The sequence below is a fragment of the Leptopilina boulardi genome, unplaced genomic scaffold (assembly GCF_019393585.1).
Source record: "Leptopilina boulardi isolate dan_hultmark-lab unplaced genomic scaffold, ZJU_Lbou_2.1 LbouV2_384, whole genome shotgun sequence".
NCBI classification, from domain to species: Eukaryota; Metazoa; Arthropoda; class Insecta; order Hymenoptera; family Figitidae; genus Leptopilina; species Leptopilina boulardi.
Genome location: NW_026137956.1, coordinates 2,377,084 through 2,398,825, shown reverse-complemented (window position 1 = coordinate 2,398,825; position 21,742 = coordinate 2,377,084). Strand labels below are relative to the sequence as shown.

The 21,742-nt window shown below is 26.2% G+C and overlaps 1 protein-coding gene across 3 annotated transcripts in view; it reads left to right on the top strand.

The window, feature by feature from the left end:
- LOC127288385 (angiopoietin-4) overlaps window positions 1–21,742 on the top strand; it is a 232,495-nt gene that overhangs the window by 156,065 nt on the left and 54,688 nt on the right. For all 3 annotated transcript variants that reach the window (XM_051315796.1, XM_051315795.1, XM_051315798.1), the window contains 2 exons: window positions 18,554–18,834; window positions 19,959–20,473. In XM_051315796.1, the coding sequence (XP_051171753.1) occupies window positions 18,651–18,834; window positions 19,959–20,473 (699 nt within the window). In that variant the 5' untranslated portion in view covers window positions 18,554–18,650. The remainder of the gene's footprint in view (window positions 1–18,553; window positions 18,835–19,958; window positions 20,474–21,742) is intronic.

The following is a 21,742-nucleotide window of genomic DNA, read 5'->3' as shown; positions in this document are numbered from 1 at the left end:
TAAATCAGTTTTCAAATAATAATAATAATATAGGAGAATTAAATTCTACTAGTTTTATAATTAGCAAACAAAAAGTTGATCGATCCTTTATTCATCAATGAATATGACACTCTGGTTGACAAGTTGTAAGAATGTTGAATGTATGACGTGACACATTTTTTTTTGTCAGAATGCTGTGTAAATTAAAATCTTTCAACATACTGAAGAATATAATATATATTTGAGGTCAGAGGGAAGTTTCTGTTTACGATGTCTCTACGCTTTCTTCACTGTCAAGGTTGACGTTTATATTCATTCTCGCATTATTTTCACAAAATATTTCGTTGCTTGAATTATAATAATTTGTATATAAAAAAAAAAAGTCAAGTCACTAATTCGAAAAAAATTGTTAGTTAAAGTTTTTATTAAGTTCATATTTTTAATGAGATTTTAAAGAAGAAAACGAATGGAATTTTTTTAACATTTATAAAAAAAGTGAAGATAATTGTAAAAATTAATTAAACCTTAACTTGAATTCTTATGGATTATTGTATACAAAAATATACTAGTAAATAATAATATCTAGTTAATTCGCGCGCAAGTGGGGTGTAAAAATCAAGATTACGTGAAAACCGGTGAGAACGCGAGAAAGCCAATTTGTCACGAAAGAAAGAAAGTTATATATCTTTCTGGTGAAAAAAAAGAAGATTGACCAATTTATACTATTCTAGACATTTTTTGTTATAATTATTTGAGAAAAAATAAAATAAATAAATTCATCTCATTGGAAAAATTTGAAATGCTACTCTAGTTTTTTTTTCTTAATTTTTTACCGAATTAGTATCTGTAGCTAAACTAACTGGTCATGTCAAAATTATATAGGTATGTAGATCAATCCAATAATATTTCGTGGGAACGCGGATTTTTTTTATCTATACTCACAGAAATTCTTTAAATCATACCATGGGAATGTTGTAAAAAATTACATAAACTTTGTTTTATTATTTTTTTTTTTTTTTAAATAATTTCCAATGAGTCGAGTTTGAGATTTCTTAATACTATAATTATTCTAATGGGAAATATATATTTCATTTTTTATAGTTTGCTGTTCATTTTGATATTTCTTTTTCTATCTGTAAGATTAGAAATGATTATTTAATAGATGGTAGGGAATGTTTAGAAAAACTGTTTTAGTTCGCAGTGTGAAAAAGGTTATTTTAATCCCTAGTATTTAAAACAATTATTTTATTCACTAGTGTTCATAAATTCTATTTTACTCCCTAGTATAAAAAGGGGTAATTTACTCCCTAGTATTAGAAAAATGTTATTTTACTCACTAATGTTCGAGAATGCTATTTTATCCTCTAGTGTTGGAAGAGATATTTTTTGTCTCTATTACTATTTTACTCACTAGTGTTCAAAAAGGATTTTTATTCCCTAGTATAAAAAGAAGTACTTCACTCACTAGTATATAAATGGATTATTTTACTCCCTAGTATAAAAAGGGGTATTTTACTCACTAGTGTATAAAGAAAACGTTTTACCCTCTAGTGTTGGAAAATATTTTTCCTCCCTGTCAGTGACGTCAGCGGGAGAGAAAGTAACTTTCCCTCCCGCTCGCCGGGAAAGACATACTTTTCTCCCTCTTTACAGGTGAGAAATGGTGTACTTTCGGTGCGTGTGTTAGAAAAACATTTTTTTTCCCACTACTAGAGGGTAAAATAGTATTTTTTAATACTAGGAAGTAAAATAATCTTTTTGAATACTAATGGGTAAAATGCCATTTTTAACACTAGGGGAAAATATTCTATTTATATACCAGTGAGTGAAATACTTTTTTTTAATATTAAGGATTAAACCTTTTTGAACACTAGTGAGTAAAATAACGTTTTTTAACATTAGGGGGGACATTTTTCTTGACTCGTAGTAAATAAAATAACGTTTTTAAATAGTAGGGAATAAAAAAAATCTTTTCCCTCCCTGTGACGTCACTAGCAGGGAGGGAATGTAACTTTTCCTCCCCGTAACGTCAATTTTTATTTCTGTTGTTTATAGAACATTAAGAAGAACTGAAATAAAATAAAAATTTATTTGATTCAAATATTCGATTACTTGACTATTGTCAAATAGATATTTACTTGAATCAAATAATAATTATTTGATACAAGTAAATTTTTATTTGATAATAGTCAAGTAATCGAATATTTGAATCAAATAAATTTTTATTTCAGTGTAATTATATAAAAAAAAAAAAAAATTATATATCTGTATAGAAAAATTGTATTTTAAACTTAATAAATTTAATTTTAAAACACTTCTCATTATAATTTCCAAAGGTGTTCACAATTTGTATCGTGTATAATTAAGTGAAATAAACATTCACAACGTAAATGACAAAGTGTTGCGCGGGAAAGAAAGTGAATAACTTCATCAAAAAATAAGAAAGAATCAACAAATCTCTCTTTCTCTCTCTTTCTCTCTCTTATGCACTCGCGCGTTCCGGACACTGTGAGTGTCGGATGTACCTCTTGCGAGGGGTAATTATGCGAAAGTGCAATCGCACAAGTACAGTAATTACTTGCGCGTAATTCAACGCATATATATATATATATATACATACACGTAAGTTCTGTTTTAACTCTTATCAAAACAATCACACAATAATGAAGTAACGACCGGCAACTCGCGCATATAATACACATAAAATTAACCACGAGGAGGTTGATAATCAAATCAACATTTCGAAATACTTTCTCAATTTCGATCTAAATATATATATATATATATATATATATATAGCATACACGTATAATACACGAGAGGGATATATGTAAATGCATATATATATATATATATATATATATATATATACCTTGGGAAAATCTATATTACTGATTAGAAAACGCTATACATTTAAATTCAAAAAAAAATTTTGAGCATTATATAAACGTAATTATTTCATACAAAAGCCAATATATAACATTTTTATTTTTTACCGAAAGGTTTATAAAAATAGAAATATAATTCGTGCATATAAAATTACATGTGGAGCATTCTACAGGAAATTTTCATTAAAAAATGTTTTTTGTCCGAAACATTTTTTTTCGAAATCTAGTCAGCCGGGGTAAATCCGAATGCTTTTAGTAAGTTTCAACAATAACATAAGTTTTTTCTTTTAAAAGACAATACTTCCGGTATTCTGGTGCATGAAGTTGTTACTTTACTTCCATAGAACAATTTTATGGAATAGCAAAAATTTTTGATAAATTACAATCACAGGAAACTTAGCATTCGTATTTACCTCGATACTTTGCAACTTTCCTAAAATACCGAGGTAAATACGAACGCCACTGTATTTCAGAAAAATCTTAGGGAAAATAAATTTAAAGTATTGCAATTGTTAAACTTCTATAAAAACTCAAAAAAATACGATAATAAACCTATTTTGTAATAATGCATCATATATAAATACAAAAATCAAACAAGTTGAAAATTAAAATGCATTACACAATTAAACCCTTCAATAACTTTATCAAATCATAACGGATTTTTGCAAAACTTGGTACAGAAAGTATTTTGGAGTGATTGAATGTAAATACAAAAATAAAAGTCAAATTTTTTAAATTCAAAATGGCGGACTTTCCTAAAACTTATTTTTAAAAATGATCAAATTTGCTAACTCCAAATTCGTAATCAGCGATCCTGAAACCCCCCGAGTAACAATTTTCGAGCGAATCCAATGAATTTTTTAATTCTCGTCCGCCATATTGGATCCGACATTTTGAATTTTGAAAAACTGACTTCAAATTGATAATCAGCGACCCCAAAAACCCTAGAATACCAAATTTTATTAAGATCCTGATAAACTTTTTTCAATAAACCATTTGGCAAAAAAAGTGGAACACTCCTTCGAGAGAACAGAGATTAAGTTTCTGCTTATTAATTACTAACGAGTATACATATAGAAAGAAAAACTTTTTTCTATGTACTTTTATAATGTTGCTAATTATCAAACGAAAAATGGGATAATACTTAGAATCTCTTGAAGAGGATCTGAGGTAAAAATTATCATGTTTAAATTATTTTTTAAAATTTTAATTAAGCTGAAATAATTAGCGTTCGGATTTACCCCGGCTGACCCTATATGAAAAATAAGAAAATACATATTTTTTTATATTTTTATTTGATAAAAATGAATAAATAAATGATAGGGTCAGTCGGGGTAAATCCGAACGGGGGGTAAATCCGAACGCTAATTATTTCAGCTTAATTAAAATTTTTAAAAATAAGTTCGATATGAGAATTTTTACCTCAGATCCTCTTGAAGAGATTCTAAGTATTATCCCATTTTTTGTTTGTTAATTAGCAACAGCATAAACAAAGATAACAAGTATTGCAAAAAAGATTGAAAATCAAAGATGACACTCTTTCAGTATTTTGTCTCGTATTTGAAGAAAAAGAAGCTAAAAATTCATTTTATTATTTATAATTGTTTGTTATGAATACTAGAACAGAAACTATATTTGATTTTTGCCTTCTGTAAAATTTTATTAATAATATCAGACCGTTCGTATTTACCCAAGAAAATTGGAAAACTGGGGTAAATCCGAACGGTATTTTTAATAATTTTTTTTTACATCAAAGCCACACAAAATTGTTTTTATTTGATTACACTATTATTTTAACATTATAAAAGTACATAGAAAAAAGTTTTTCTTTCTATACGTATCCTCGTTAGTAATTAATAAGCAGAAACTTAATCTCTGTTCTCTCGAAGGAGTGTTTCAATTTTTTTGCCAAATGGTTTGTTGAAAAAAGTTTTTCAGGATCTTAATAAAATTTGGTATTCTACGGTTTTATTCTACGGGTCGCTAATTACCAATTTGAAGTCAGTTTCTCAAAATTCAAAATGGCGGACGAGAATTAAAAAATTCATTGGATTCGCTCGAAAATTGTTACTCGGGGGGTTTCAGGGTTAGCAAATTTGATCATTTTTAAAAATAAGTTTTAGGAAAGTACGCCATTTTGAATTTAAAAAATTTGACTTTTATTTTTGTATTTACATTCAATCACTCCAAAATACTTTCTGTACCAAGTTTTGCAAAAATCCGTTATGATTTGATAAAGTTATTGAAGGTTTTAATTGTGTAATGCATTTTAATTTTTAACCTGTTTGATTTTTGTATTTATATATGATGCATTATTACATAATAGGTTTATTATCGTATTTTTTTTGAGTTTTTATATAAGTTTAACAATTGCAATACTTTAAATTTATTTTCCCTAAGATTTTTCTGAAATACAGTGGCGTTCGTATTTACCCCCATATTTTAGGAAAGTTGCAAAGTATCGAGGTAAATACGAACGCTAAGTTTCCTGCGATTGTAATTTATCAAAAAAAATTTCTACCCCATAAAATTGTTCTATGGAAGTAAAGTAACAACTTCATGCACCAGAATACCGGAAGTATTTTTTTTTTAAAGAAAAAACTTATGTTATTGTTGAAACTTACTAAAAGCGTTCGGATTTACCCCAGTTGACCCTAATGAATAAAAAATTATGTTGTAAGAAATTTTGCCCCATATATTTAAAATATATAATTATAATTATTTGATAATTTATAATTACTAACATTTTTTCATTCAAAGTTCAATTAACGTTAAAAGTTAAAATTGATAAAAATTCATGATGCTAATAAATTAAATAAGTCTAACGAAGTTTGCAAATTGCTGTAATTTATAAATATAATACTCTCACTGATGAACGTTAAAATATACACATATATATTGGTTAATACTGTGTGTTTAAATTTAAAAAAATATATGTATATTTACTTTAAAAAAAATTATGTAAATGTTTAAACATTTCCTATATAGCTCTTGTTTGGGATAATTGATGTTTTAAAGATAATATTCAGGGAGATTTATTTCTGAGGAAGTTTTCATAACCGGTAGTTGCTTTAATACAAGACAATATTCTACGAAATTCGCTTTTTCCGTTGTGGCGCGTTTCCCATGACTTTTGCATCCTTTAACATTTACAGATATACATGAACTTCCGTTTTTTATCTTTAATTAATTAATTAAAAATTAAAATAATAAATTATAATAATTTATTATTTTAATTATTAATTAATTAATTAATTACCTATTCATTAATTATTATTGTAATTATCTATTAATTAATTATTATTATTGTAATTACTTACTAATTAACTATAATTTTAATTACCTATTAATTAAGTATTTTTTTAAATTATTAATTAATTGATTAATAATGGTAATAATAATTATAATAATATCAATAATTTAATAATTATCTCTTGATATATGGAAATGAGAATTTTGTATAATATGTATTTTTCATTGCATATTGATTTAAAAAATATTTTTAAAAAATGAATAGAATTAAAATGATATAAAGTGGAAAACTATATAGCGTGTAAAATAAAAAGACGTGCCCTGTATAGAAATGATTCCCTACAATTGCTTGTTAGTAACCGATAATTGATCATTATATCGCTAACGTGTCAGGCATTATTGCTCAGAAGCAATTCTTTTAACAAAAAAAAAAACAAAAAAAAAGAAATAGAATAAATAAATAAAAAACAGAACAAATTAATTAAATGTGTGATCTATACATTCAGGGAAACAAGACTTGTGATAAAAAAAAGTACAAGTAAAGAATTTTTATAGGGGAATGTATCCATGAGTGGACCACTTTTTTATTTACTCAAATAATTTTTTTCAGTAAAAGAAATTTAAAAACTATAATTCACCGTTGGATAGGAATTGTCCTCAGCTATAAGTTTTATATATTGAGATTTTTTTCCAGCTTCAAAGAAAAAATTTTAGATCGATTTTCTGAAGTGATGTTTTTTTGACAAAATAAAATTTGTATCCATGAGTGGATAACCTGCTGAAATCGCTTAAAAATGATTAAAAATCAAATAAACATTGAAGGATTTCAATACATATAGAATGTTTATTTATTATAAACATTTGGAACATTCAAATAAACAAAAATATTAGTGCATTTCAATTAATTTCAGTGTTACTAATGTTGCAAATGAAATATGCTTTTTTCTATTTAATTTACTGGGCATTGTAAACAACGAATCAAAATAAATTTCAATTGCCTTTTTTTCATCGGCAGATTTCTTTTTTAACACTTTTAATGACATTTTAAAAATTTGTAAACTCAAAATGTCAAATTTACCACAGTAGTGGGAATTTAGTATCATTTTTTGATACAAAACAATCGACGATTTATATACGGTCCATTCATGGATACAAAAGGTGGTCTACTCACCCACATTGCACGGAAACTTGCAGCAAGCTTGCTGCGAGCTTGTCTGAGCTAGCGAAATGTCCCACCCAGGGCAAGCTTGCCGTGAAATCTTGCTGTAAGCTTTCCAGGAAAGGTTGCTGCAATCTTGCCATGAAAGATTGCTACAAGATTGCTGCAAGCATACTAAGAATGATTGCGGCAAGCTTGCCGTGAAAGATTGCTGTATGCTTGCTACGTAAGGTTGCAGGAGAATTTCAACAGGCTTCTGGAAAGGTTGCTGCAAGCTTGCTGCAATTTTTAAAAAATACATTTAAAATTTAAAAAAAATTTATTTGTTTTCTACATTTGAATTCCTTGTGACGTTTATTATTATTAATTATGTCCTGTTTATTTTCATTTGGAAACTTAACGAGAAAATTTTCGAAACAAATTTGAGGGGACTGGGAATTGAACCCGGGTTCGACAGACACTAACCAAAGACCCTAACCGAGAAAATTATTTTTCACGGAACCAAAAATAACAAATCATTTTTAAAAAAGTTTTGGGTTCACATAATACCTTAAAAAGTATTTCTTAAGGCATTACATATTTAGACCGAAAATCTTTAAAAAAAAAAATAATTTGACATTTTTGGTCCTGTGAAAAATAATTTTCGGCGCTGAGCGTCAACGCCAACTTTATGGAGGTCAATTTTGATAATTTTTCTAGATACTGGCATTCGGTATTGAATTAATACTGACCGAGTACTGGTTTGCCATTACTGGCTCAATAATACTGGCACAGTATTGGAAAATACTGGCATGCCGAATTTAATCCATATCAGTACTGAACCAATACTGGTAAGCCAACTGTCGGCCAGCCAGTATTGGTGCATGATTGCGCCTGTTGTTAATATCGGCGTTTAACAGAAATTTTTGCTTGGGCCCCTATAAATAAAAAAATAATTACAATTTTGTAAATGTGAAAGTGATTGATTTAGAATGAAACATTTGTTATTTGAAACTTTTTTTTACGTTTTTTTCTGTCTACTATGTTTAATATTTTTTATAATTTTCTGCCATGTAATTATATGTGTAACCAAATATAATACCTATATATATATATGTATAAATAATAGTATGTTATTGTATAAAATATAATTTTCGTAATTAAAAATACAATTTCCTCTCGATTCAATGAGATGAGATTATTGAGACTTAATTATAGACACAATAATTTAATTGGAACATGAAAAAGAAGTTATAAGATTAAGACAGGTGATAATTATGAAATGTTAAAAAATGTATTACGTATATATATATATATACATACTAATAAGATTCAAGGTTACATGCATAAAAAAATCACCTGTTGAAAATGTGAAACGCGATTATAATCAAAAAAATTATTTTCTCACAATGTATAAATATCAAATATATATATATATATATATATATATATATATATATATAATAGATTTTGATAGGCAGCATTATCCGTTCTCCTGTTGATTTAATTTAATCACGAAGTTCAGTACATCGCGTCTATTAATCAGTCTATAATTTAGTATAACTGTATGTATATATATAGTGTTTCATATATGTTCACATAGACACAAAATTTATTGCAAAATCTTCAACTAAACGATTAAATGCGGGTAAAGAAATATTCTGCACCTATTTTGAATTCGGTAATCACGAGCCTGTCATAGATTTCGATATTAATTACAAAAGTGATCTGGAAACTTGTCAAGATTGTAATAGTAGCGTCAAGCAAACACTATAATAGTGTAATGTGGCGATTTTTTTTATAAGTCGATCATTTAAAAAAAGACATCAATTCCAATTTTTTTTTATTTTAAATTCTTTTTTTTCTTTAAAAGAGATAATTATTTTTCTCATATAATAATTAGTTGCAAAAAAATTTAATATAATTTTTGTTACGTCACGGCATGGAAATAAAGGTTAAAAGAAAAACTAAAAGTTCGTCACCAAAATTTCTAATTGATATCGCAACATATAAATAATTTATTATAAAGAATAAAAAAAATAATTAAAGAAAAATCAAGAACTTAACCTCAAAATTTAGACAATTAAATTTATATCCTTTATTATATATTGAATTCTATTCTTCGAGCGGCAAAAAAATAGAATTTGTGGGATCTTGTTACTTACAAAGAGTTGAAACTCACCTTATTATTGTTATTAGAGGAATAAATAATAAAATAGAAGGAAAGAGAAAATAGGTTAGGTTGAATTAAAATTGTTTGTTTATTTACCGAACTTACGCACACAATGAGATTTCTCGACGAAACACATTAATACACAAAATTCACATATAAGAAGAATTAAGAATTTTATTGATAACTTCAATATCTAATAAACAGAATGGTAAAATTATAAAAATTAATAAGTTTGAAAAGAATACAATTTGACAAGATAAAATTTCAATGAATTTTAAAAGTTAAGGTAAAACGGTATATTCACGAAAGCGGAGATTAGATCCTATCCTGAACCAAATATTAATTCTGAGGATTTATACAGTTATAGGAGATCACTGAGATTTGGACATGCTACAAATCTTAAATTCGAACCTTTAACAAATAGGAATTATACAGTGATAAGAGAGCGCGTTTTCAGTCCAAATCTCGTTGAAAATCCTAAGGTCGAACCTCAAAGAATTATTGGTTTAGGAAGGGAACCAATTCCGATTTTCGCGAACAGGGACCGAAAAGAGACTGATTAAAAGAAGTTGGACGACGCTCCGGGTAACCGCGTCGTTCATTCCCACCCTCAGGAAAACTTGCAAAAAGTTAAAGGTGGAGGGAAAATTTTGGAAAAAGGAGAAAATTAAGGGTTCTGATTTGCTGAAAACAACATAAAAATCACGCCCTAAAAATAGAAATTGAGTATTAAAAACCCTTAGAGTCCACGTGGACCAGGTACACGCTGAGGTGGAGGTGCAATAAAACATTTGGCCAACAAATGTTTACGCTATGTGCGGAGTTGGGCCCCTTGCTGTTTTGTCTAATTGTAATTTTATTGCAAGGCTTAACTCGCACACTTTTAAGGAAAATTGTCATTTCTGAGAATGCAAGATCCTTTATTGCATTTGTTCGTTTTAGATGTTTTATTTATTGAGATCTTAAAATTTAGGGATTAAGATCCATGTGTGTATCAATACTCTTTCTAGTTTAGGCGTTTTCTCTATTGAAACAGCTTTATGGTATTTTTTTATTAAAAGAAAAGGATTTTGCGTGTTTCCTGAAAATGTGAACGGAAAAACCCAGGAACCAGATTGTCGAACATTTATTCTTTATGTAGAATAATAAATTAAAATGTTGAAATTCTAAAGATGTGTAAAAATCGTATAAAAGAATAAATTGAGTAAAAATAATATTAATATAAAATAAGCAGAAATAATAAAATATAATATTCATTCATACAACATTCTTTTACACGGGGAAAACATTCTTACATACACAACAATACATAATTAAAATATAATTAGATCTTAAATTAGGACATTCTGCATCCCTCATCCTAAGACAAATTTCAAAAAGAAAAGTGTGAGGTTTTGACATACCGGGACGTCACATTTTTTTTATCTAATTTTAATACACTGGAGAGTAAAATACTAAAAATAAAAATTAATATTTTCATTAGGATGTCAAATAGTCTTTCTCAGTATTATCAAGTGAAACCATTTTTTTTTCAACACCAGAGAAAAAAGTGCCTCTTTTCATTCTAGGGAGTAAAGTATATTTTCAAATATATAGAAATAGTAAATGGAGTTTTTAGCATTAGGGAATAAAGTGGTATATTTTTTAACACTAGGGAGTAAAGTAGCCTCCTTTTTATTTAAGGATATGAATTTCCTTCTTTGATCACTAGAGAATAACATCGTCTTTTTCCATACTAGACCCTTTTAACATTAAGTAAATAAATAAATTAATTAATAATAATAATAATAATAATAATAATATGAATAATAATAATAATAATAATAATAATAATAAGAATAATTAAGAAAAATAATACTATGGAATAAAATAGCTTGTTTCAACTTAAGGATATATAAAATATCATAATTAATCACTAGTAAAGAAAATGGTATTTTCTAACACTATTTTTAAGGAGTAAAATAGCGTTTTTTTCACAGTAGCAGCGCAAAAATTCTCAGCTATATTATAGTAGGTTTATATATAACGGGACGTTATTCATTCATGGGCGCGTCCTCCTCAATGGCAAGCAGACTATTCATTCATCTTGACATTTTCTAGTTTAATGTCAGCCAATCCTTAACTGTGCCCCAATGCTATTGTGAATTACTATCAACCTTTTACTCAGGGTCAGGGATCTTCGTCATGGTTACGGAAATTCACAGTTTATTGACCTTATTTCTCTAGTTTTCTTTTTATTTATTCTTCTTTTTTAAGTGCAAGAAAGAGAATAAAATAATTCGCGTTTTTTAAAAAATTTATCATTGCAACAAAAAATACATTATTTATAAATTTTCTAATTAAGTTTCTTTTCAACAATAATATGTGGGTAAAATGTATTTTTTTAAGTCTAGGGAGTAAAATTACCATTTTTAACTCTATAGGGAAAATAATTACCATTTTTAATCCTAGGGAGTAATATATCGCAATTTTCCACTGTCAATAACAAAATTGTCACTTTCAACTCAATAGCGAGTAATTAATAAATTATTCAATATTTTTGATAGATTTCTTTCTTTTTTTTAAATAAAAGTACTTTTTATTTTTATCTCACAAAAGAAAACGTTCAATTTCTGTCAATCAATTTTTTTCCACTCCATATATATATAATACAGAAGTTTGTTTCGACACGAAACTTGTAATCCATGTCATAACTTCATGTCGAAACATCAATTTAAAGAAGGTATTAAAATCGCCTCATCTTAATATCAGCACACAGTAAAGAATCAGATTCTACATATATTATATATCCTATCATATATATCGGGTATCAAGAGGTCAAAGGATTAGAAAGGCAATGCCATTAGAGTCATGAGCTGATTAAAACGAAACTGGTTTTTATTTCTCTTTCTTTTTTTTGCATTTTAAATATATATATACATAATGTTGACAAGACCGGAAGTTCTTTTCCTTATATGAAGATGAAACGCAAACAAAAAAAATGACAATCTTCTTTTATTAATATCTCTTTTTCTCTCTCATATACTGAGAAAAATGTTTAGTCAGAGCAATCAAAATTTGGTTGGGCCAACAAAAAATTACCATAATCAAACTTCTTCTTCTTCTTCTTCTTCTTCTTATTCTCTTCGAATATATCGTATAGCTTCCTTTAAACGGACGAAACTCTTGTATTCATTAACATTTTTTGATGACCCAGTTATTTAAATTTAGAGAATGAAGTTTGCGGAATTAAACTTTCAATAATTAGAAAATTTTTTTCACAAATCCTTTTTTTTTAGACAGAATCGTTATTTGACCTAATATTTATTTATTTGACCTAATTTTTATTTGATTTAATCTCCATTTGTCATAATTCACAATGAACTTATTAATTTATCTTTAAACTAATTTCTATTTGGCCTTTACTTCATTTGACCCTCGCACCGAAAAAAAAATATTCTTGTATTCAGAGGAAATTTCCTCTTACAGAATCCTCTTGAATTTTATTCTTAAAACAAGAGTATTACTCTTTAAATGAGAATATTTTCCTCTAATTTCAAGAGGATCGAAACAAAAGGACTATTCTAGAGCATTCCTCTTATATTAAGAATAATCTTTTTAGAATAAAAATAAAATACTCTTAGAATTTAGAATAATCTTCTATGTTTAAGAATATTCCTCTAAATTCTAAGAGGATTTCCCATAAAAAGTTGCTCATGCGCAAAGATGATTGCGTCATATCATTTACGTCGCGTCATAAATCGCATATGAAAAAGTTTTAGTTTCTGTGTGAAAAAATGGGAATAAACCAAAATGGATAATAATCTTTTAAATATCATTGATAGAGTTACAACTTACACAATACGTGCCTATTTTTGAAGGTAAAAGAAATTTTTTAAAGTAATTTTTAAGAAAATTTAAATAATTTTGAGGTTATGCTATTTAAAAATTTATTTTATTACAATTTTTATTTATTTCAATTTTATTTGAAAATTTATTTAAAATGAATTTTCAAATTTAATGAATTATATGTTTTGCGCATATAAAAATATTATTAAAAATAGATTTAGTTGATTTATTCAAAAAAATTAAAAACAATTTCAATTTATTTATACTCAAATATAGATGTAAATCATGAAATAACAAATTTTATTCCTTTTAATTAAGATTATATCTATGACATACAAATTAGATGATTGCATTTTTATTATTTCAGAATTCTTTTTAAGATGTTATTTTCCTCTTAAAATAAGAGTATCCTCTTAAATTAAGAGGAATAATTTTACTTAGAGGACAATCCTCTTAAACCTAGAGGACATCCTTTTTGCAGCATATACTAGAGGAAAATATGCATTGAAATAAGAGGAATTCTCTTGGAACAAGAGGATTTTTTTTCGGTGTAGGTTTTAATATAAATATAGGAAGTAAAATGAGAATTAGGATAAATAAAAATTAAGTCAAATAGAAATTAGATCAATAAAGATTGGGACATTTGAAATTTGAAAAAATTCATACTTATCGAATTAGTTTTAAACTTCCGATTCTTTTTTTTTATATTGAAAACTTTCTTTTCTAATTTCCGCTTCTACTTTACACGCATAACATTTTTATTTAATTATATTTTTCTTCTCTTGACTCTTCTTATAATTATTTTTGATCATTAGAATATATATATATATATTATAAACAGTCATTATAATAAGGATGTAAATTTTAATATAAGTCAAAAATAATTGTTCGAAGCAATATTGCACTTTCGTTTATAGTAGAAGAAGGAAATTTCAACAAGGAAATTCTTTTTTTTTTTTAAATAATAATAAATCGTTTAAAATTCTCATTTTCATATTAATTTACTGCCAATATAAAAAATTATAAATTTTACATTAAATTACTAATATATAAAAAAATAATCTATTCCATATTATTTATATTCTAGTTTTCTTTAATATACTATTATTATTATTATTATTATTATTATTATTATTATTATTATATAGGTGCAAAATTACATATATGGTGCTTTGCATGTGAACAAGGAAGCGTCAGTTGCATGTATTTAATTATAATTATGACAAGATAATCATAAGCAAGCACGAAGATCCTATCATCGAAAATAGGTGCTAATAATTTTCTTATTCAAATAAATATCAGCTTGACATTTTAAATTACATAATTTTAAGAAGCATTTGATTTTCTTAAAATGCTATATATAATATATGTTCTAAATAATTATTTCATCCTATTATAATATTATGGAATCGACATTTTTAACATTAAAAAAAAATTAAGAATAAAATTTTCTTCACTTTAAAAAAGAAACATGTTAAAAAAATAATTTCTAATTAACAAAAACTTTTCGTTTTTTTTTTACCAACAATTACAAAAAAAAAAAAAAAAAAAAAAATTTTCTGAATGCAAATTAAATACTCTCATATAAAATAAAACGGTTAATTCATATAAATCTTGATCGCTCGAGCATATTTTCGCCATTCATGAAAGCAAGTTTTATAAGATGAATCAGCTGATCCCGCAATGCTCTCATTTCTTTCCACTTCCTATCCTTCTTATTTTGGAATCTCTTTCAATCTTTTCTGTTTCCTTTTTTGCTGAGACAACACTGATGAAAAAAAAAAAAAAAATATTACGAAGTATAACTGGTTCGACGCTCTCCAAACTCGATCCATGTCGTCCGTTAGGTAATCTCCAAATTTCACTTTCAATCAGTTAAAACACATACCTATATGTATATATATATATATAAGTGGATTTTTTTTCACACACACACATATATATAAAACACACCCTCCCAATGAAATTTTCATCATAAAAAAATGCCAATTATAATAATTGGCTGAAAATATTGACTTTTACTACTTTTAATCAATCTTTATGTTCTTTACTTTCTGTCTATCTGTCCGTCTGTCTGTGGGTATAAAAATAATTTTCGAAGAAGAAGTTATTTATTCTTCTCCTTATTATTATTATTATTATTCTTATTGTTATTATTATTATTAATAATATTTATATTATTATTATTAACCAATATTATATTAATAATATAGGGTCAGTTGGAGTAAATGGGGACAAGAGGTTTTTGAGCTTAATTTACAGTTTAAAATTAAGTTCAACGTCAATATTTTAACCTCAGATCACCTGCAAGAGGTTTTTGAGTATTGCCAAGCTTTTATCTTGACAATTGGCAACAAGATAAAAAAAGTTATCGTTCAATGCGCATAAAAACTTGAAAATCAAAGTCAAACTGTTTCAGTATTTTGTCGAGCATTTCAAAGAAAACAGACTTAAAAATCATACAAAAATTTTTTCTTATTCCTTATGACTTCCATAACAGAAATTCACTTGAATTTTTGATTTTTGTCAATTTGGTTAATAATGACAAGCTGTCCCCATTTACCCTGAGTTTTCAAATTTTTGGGGTAAATGGGGACAGCTTGTGATTATTCACCAAATTAACAAAAATAAAAAATTCAAGTGAATTTATGTTATGGGAGTCATAAGGAATAAGAAAAAAATTTGGTATGATTTTTAAGTCTGTTTTCTTTGAAATACTCGACAAAATACTGAAATAAAAAAATTTCAATTGGTTCAACTATTATATATCTACTACAAATTTTTTTCAAATTTTTTCATCCCTCAATACAGTAATATACTTGAGGAAACTTTTTTCTTAAAACTTTCTTAGAAACTATGCTGTCCATATTTACCCCAATTTTTATGAAATTTTCTATATTTTGGGGTAAATGGTGACAGTCAGTTTCATGCGTTTAAATCTTATCTAAATTTTTTTCTGCTGCATAAAATTAATCCTGGGAATGTAAATAACAACTTAAAAATTAATAAACCCGCAAATATTACCTTTTAAAGGAAGAAACTTACGTAATTTGTAAAAAACAGCGATTTTGTCCCCATTTACCCCAACTGACCCTAATATTATTAATATTAAGTTATTAATTATTATCTCAACTTTGGCTTTATTGTTAATTCAGTTTAGTTTTCAAATTTGTGTTCAATTGAATTTTTAACCCAAATTTTTATATAACAGAAATTTTATTTTATAAAATTTCTCCTTATCCAATTTTTTTTAAAACAATCTTATTTAACCGAAATTTAATTTAGCAGAATTCTCATTTAATAAAATTTTAAGTGAATCGAATTTTTAAATACCAGAATTTTAAATTAACCGCAAATTGTCATTTGTAAAAAATTTTATTTGCACTATTTTGTTATTTATGATAGAAATTCTTAATACACCGAATTTTCATTTGACCGAACAAACATAACCTATATAAAAAGATTTTGTCACGATTTTTGAAATTCGACCAATCACAATATTTTCTTAATAATTTTTTAATGGTCGAATTTAAAAAATTACAACGAAAACTTTTTTTTGCATGTTATGTTATGAAATTAAAATTTGCAGTGAATTAGAAATTTTGGCATTGAAAAATATGATTTTCAATTCTTTAGAATGAAAATATTTTGCTAATTTAAAATACGATTAAATTTAAATTGTTTTAAAAGAAAAAGTTGGATAGAGAGGAATTATGTAAAATATGAAAATTGTAAAGTTAAATAAAAATTCGGTGCTTAAAAAGCTATAGTGAAAAGGAAAATTTAGATTAATTTCAGTTCAAAAAATGAAAATTCGGATAAAAGAAAATTTGTTCTATTTGAATTAGCCGTCAAGTGAAAATTCCAACTAATTATGAGTAAATAAAATTTATCAAAGCATAGCATTAATATTTCTTTAATTTAAACAAATTATTATTGTTATAGAAAATTATTATTATTGTTGATTCAGAAAATTTGTAAATACTTTATGATATGTGAAACTGTACCTAACCTCAAAAATAGTTCCTACATCGTCTGCTCTCTACGGTTCAAATGCGTGATTGGTCAAAAATGCGCGCGCTGATTTAAAAAATGTATAAATTAACCAATCACAGTATTCCGAGTAAAACTTCGAACTATATTCGGCATCTTTCGGAAAAGTTCGGGAATTCTGTGTTAGTATTTCGTATGGAGTATACTAATTTTCTATATTCTGTATTATAAACTTCAATACAGTTTTTACAAACTTCGATTTTAAATAATTTAAATTCAAATAATTAAGAATAATTTAAATAATTTAAAGTAAAATAAGTAAAAATAATTAAAATTAAAATTATTAAAAATAATTGTATTAATTTAAATTTAATAATTTTCTCTTTTTCCCTAAATTTAAACGGTACTGTATTAAATTGTCAAACAAAATGCCTCTCAGTGTGTATGTTATAAAATAAAATTCTCATTTACAACTATTAGTATCACTTATGAAATTCAGTTACAGATAATTTTGTAAGAGCAGTTATATATACAGTTGTTTCTCTTTCTTAGAAAAAAAAAATCAATTTTCCTTTCGCCATTGAAGAAAATTAATATATAAATATACTGTATTTAATTAAATTTACTGTCATCAACACTGATTTAAAATTCTATACATATATACAATATTGCAAAATTATCTTTATGGATATATATTTATTTATTATTGAAAATAAAAATAATTCTCGATAAGTCTTATGAAAATAATACTTGGTATAATAATAAATAATTCAAACTGTAATTCATAAATTATGCGAATTTCTATTTCTAATATAATGTTTTTTAAATTTATTACAAGTAAACTGTAAACAGTGGCATATTACATTTAAGTGGTATAATTTTTAACTTATGAAAGAAGCACCAAATTTTATACTTATAAATAACACTCCATAAAAAATAATATCTTTTCTTTCCTAGTTTTATCTTATATATATATATATATATATATATTGCTTACATTTTCACGAATCTATTAGAAGAAATAGGAAAAATTATTATTATTATTATACTTTAAAGACTATTTTATGTCGAGGAAAAATTAAAATTAATGTAAAAGATTATAATACAATAGCCAATAACTAACAATAATTATTACATAATAATAAAAATAATAATAATAATAATAATAATAATAATAATATATGCGACTTATTATTAAACCAAAAAAAAGAAATTTTAAACTATGAAAAATATTTTATTGACCCAGCAAAATTTTTGGTGTTTTTTAATTAATTGTGAAATATTTTCTTTTTTCTTTTGCAGAGAGCAATATCTATTTAATGTCTTCGAGGTAATTGTTTCAACTTTGGAGTCAAAACTTCAGAGGATTGAAAATTTGGATAAAGCAGTGGAACACTTGATGAGGAGGGTAGAGGCTCTCGATTCTCGAGTAAATGACAATATTGATAAAACCGATGCAGTGATAACAAAATTAAGGACACTTGACCTTAAACTATTTCACACTCAATCACTTCCAATCCCGGAAGTGGTCGCAGCATCCACAAGAAATGTTGAAAGCAGAAGTGGCACTGATGATTCTGAAGGTGAGTATTTTTTTTCTAAAAATATTATTAATGTATTATTATTATTATTACTCAAGGGAGAAAAATGACCTATTTCTACACTAGGGATTAAAGTAGCATTTTGTACCCTAGGGAACAAAACTGTTATTTTTAATACTGGAGAATTAAATAGAATTTTTTACACTAGGGAGTAAAGTAGTCTTTTTCTACTCTAGGGAACAAAATGTTTTTTAGCACTAGAGAGTTAAATAAAAAATTTTACACTAGGGAGTAAAGAAGCCTTTTGTACCCTAGGGAACAATATGTCCTTTTTAGCACTGGAGTTAAATAAAAAAATTTACTCTGGGAAGTAAAGTAGCTTTTTTCAACCCTAGGGAACAAAATATTATTTTTAACACTAAAAAGTGAAATTAAATGTTGTACACTAGGGAGTAAAGTTGGCTTTTGTACTTTAGGGAACAAAATGTCCTTTTTAGCACTGGAGTTAAATAAAAAAAATTTACTCTGGGGAGTAAAGCAGTCTTTTTCAACCCTAGGGAACAAAATGTTTTTTAGCACTAGAGAGTTAAATAAAAAATTTTATATTAGGGACTAAAGAAGCCTTTTGTACCCTAGGGAACAAAATGTCCTTTTTAGCACTGGAGTTAAATAAAAAAATTTACTCTAGGGAGTAAAGTAGCCTGTTTCAACCCTAGGAAACAAAATGTTTTTTTAACACTAGAGATTGAAATAGAATTTTTTTCACAAGGGATTAAAATAGCCTTTCTTACCCTATAGAACAACAGTTTTATTAATAGAGTAGTTTCTTTAAAACCCTTGAGTGTCAGATAATATTTTTCCACACTTGGGAGTAAATCAACCGTTTCCATTTCTAGGGAGTAAAATGACCTTTTTTAAATTCTTTTTTGTTAAAATTTAAACCTTTTTTAGCACCACGGAGCAAAATTGTTTTTTCTATCACTTTTTTTTCAATTCTAGTGTGCAAAATGATCATTTTCCAACACAAGAGAGAGAGAAATTCACATTTTTTACACTAGGGAAAAAACTAACTCTTTTTTATTAATCCCTAATAAAAGGCACATTTAATCGCAAAATTACAATTTTAAAACTAAAAAAATTCGTTCTTCTTTTTATGTTGAAAACAGTTCCGCTGATAAGATTGATACACAATGATGAACCATCATCGCCTGATACATTGGGTGAAAAATTAGTTTCACTCGATCAAAAAGTCTCGGATATTGACAATAAATTGGTGATATTGAAAAATCATTTGGACAATAATTTTTTGCCCACCGATGATATTAATGCCGAGGCAAGTGAAAAAAAACCAATAAGTATGAATGTTATTGAAATAATGAAGGCAATGAGTAACGAGGTCATGAATCATGTTACTATCGAAATTGAAAATCTTCGCCAAACAACTGGCAACATGGATCGGAAGCTGCAATTTCAAATGAATCTTGTCTCTGAAAATCTTGGCGCCGTTTACAATATGATGAAAGATGTTCATGAGGCAATTGTCGATAAGAATACACCATCAACAATTAATATCACCACAACGCAAGCGCCTCCCAAGCAAAGTAAAATTGACAGACTTGTTGAACAAATACATCCAATGTTAACGGTTTCTGAAAAAATGGACGAAGTCTGGAATGTTGTGGTGAGTCATCAATTTTTTACTAGATCGTTAAAAGAATTCAAAAAAACGTTACTTTTTTATTCAGTACCATTTACTGGGGTTATTATACAAAAAAAACGCTACTTTTTTATTCAGTACTTTACAAAAATTAAGAAATTAAATAAAAAAAATTTTAAATTCTTGTGTTACGTTGTGGACATCCGTCTGCATATATCCTGTAAGTTAGACGACAAAGAAAAATTTTTTAACAAAGTTTTAGAAATTTAAAGTGGTGAGTACATATATTAGCCCCAAACTCGGGGCTATTATACTCATCACTTTTTTAGTTTCTATAAATTGTTGGGGCTATTATACTCAGTAAACTTTGTTTATTTATAAAATATCCTCAACATTTTTTTATACAGCCTTAGCTACTTATATGAAATCTTTTCTACAGATTTTTTTTTTTTATTAAAAAAGTTAAATTTTTTTTTAAATTAACATTTTTTAGGTTAAGTAAACATCTCAATATAATTTCTAACAAGCTTTTCAAGTTATTTTAGAAGAAAAAATTACAAAATTAACTTGAAAAACATAAATTTTAAGGAAATTTACTTTTTTAAGGTTATGTTGTACCTTGTAAAATCTTATAATTTATATATTTATGGTTTTTTTACACAAAAGGATGTCAAAAATGTAAACAAAATATACACTTATTTACCATCTACAATTTTCAAAAAATAATTAATTTTAAGAAGTGAGTATAATTACCCAGAGAATTCTGGTTTTTTATTTTTTCGCACATTTCTCTTGAAATACTTGCAATATTTTGCGAAGTACAATAAAATTCTTCAAAATCCAGTATAAAGTTTGCGTATGTGCAAAAAAAAATTTTCAGACTTTCACGACTTTATGAATATTTTTCTGCGTTCTGATAAAAAATTAAGTAATAACATTTACCGCCCTCTGTAATAAAACTATCAAATAATATTTACACTTAGAGTTAAGTTTACACATTTCAATATAAATATTTTATTAATTAAAATCTTGAGCTGAGTATAATAGCCCCTTGGTGAGTAGAATAGCCCCAGATAATAGCGCAACAAAGAAAATATTAAGTTAAATTGTTTTTTTTAACTTACTTTTTTAAAAAATTATAATTCATAGTTTTCAATTTTTGTTCAGCAATTTTTTTTTCTTTTTTTTTATATTTCTATTTAATTGATTATTTTCAATTTTCAAATTATCAAACAATATTTACAACAAGCGTCAAGTTAAAATATTTCAATATAAATATTTTATTAATTAAAA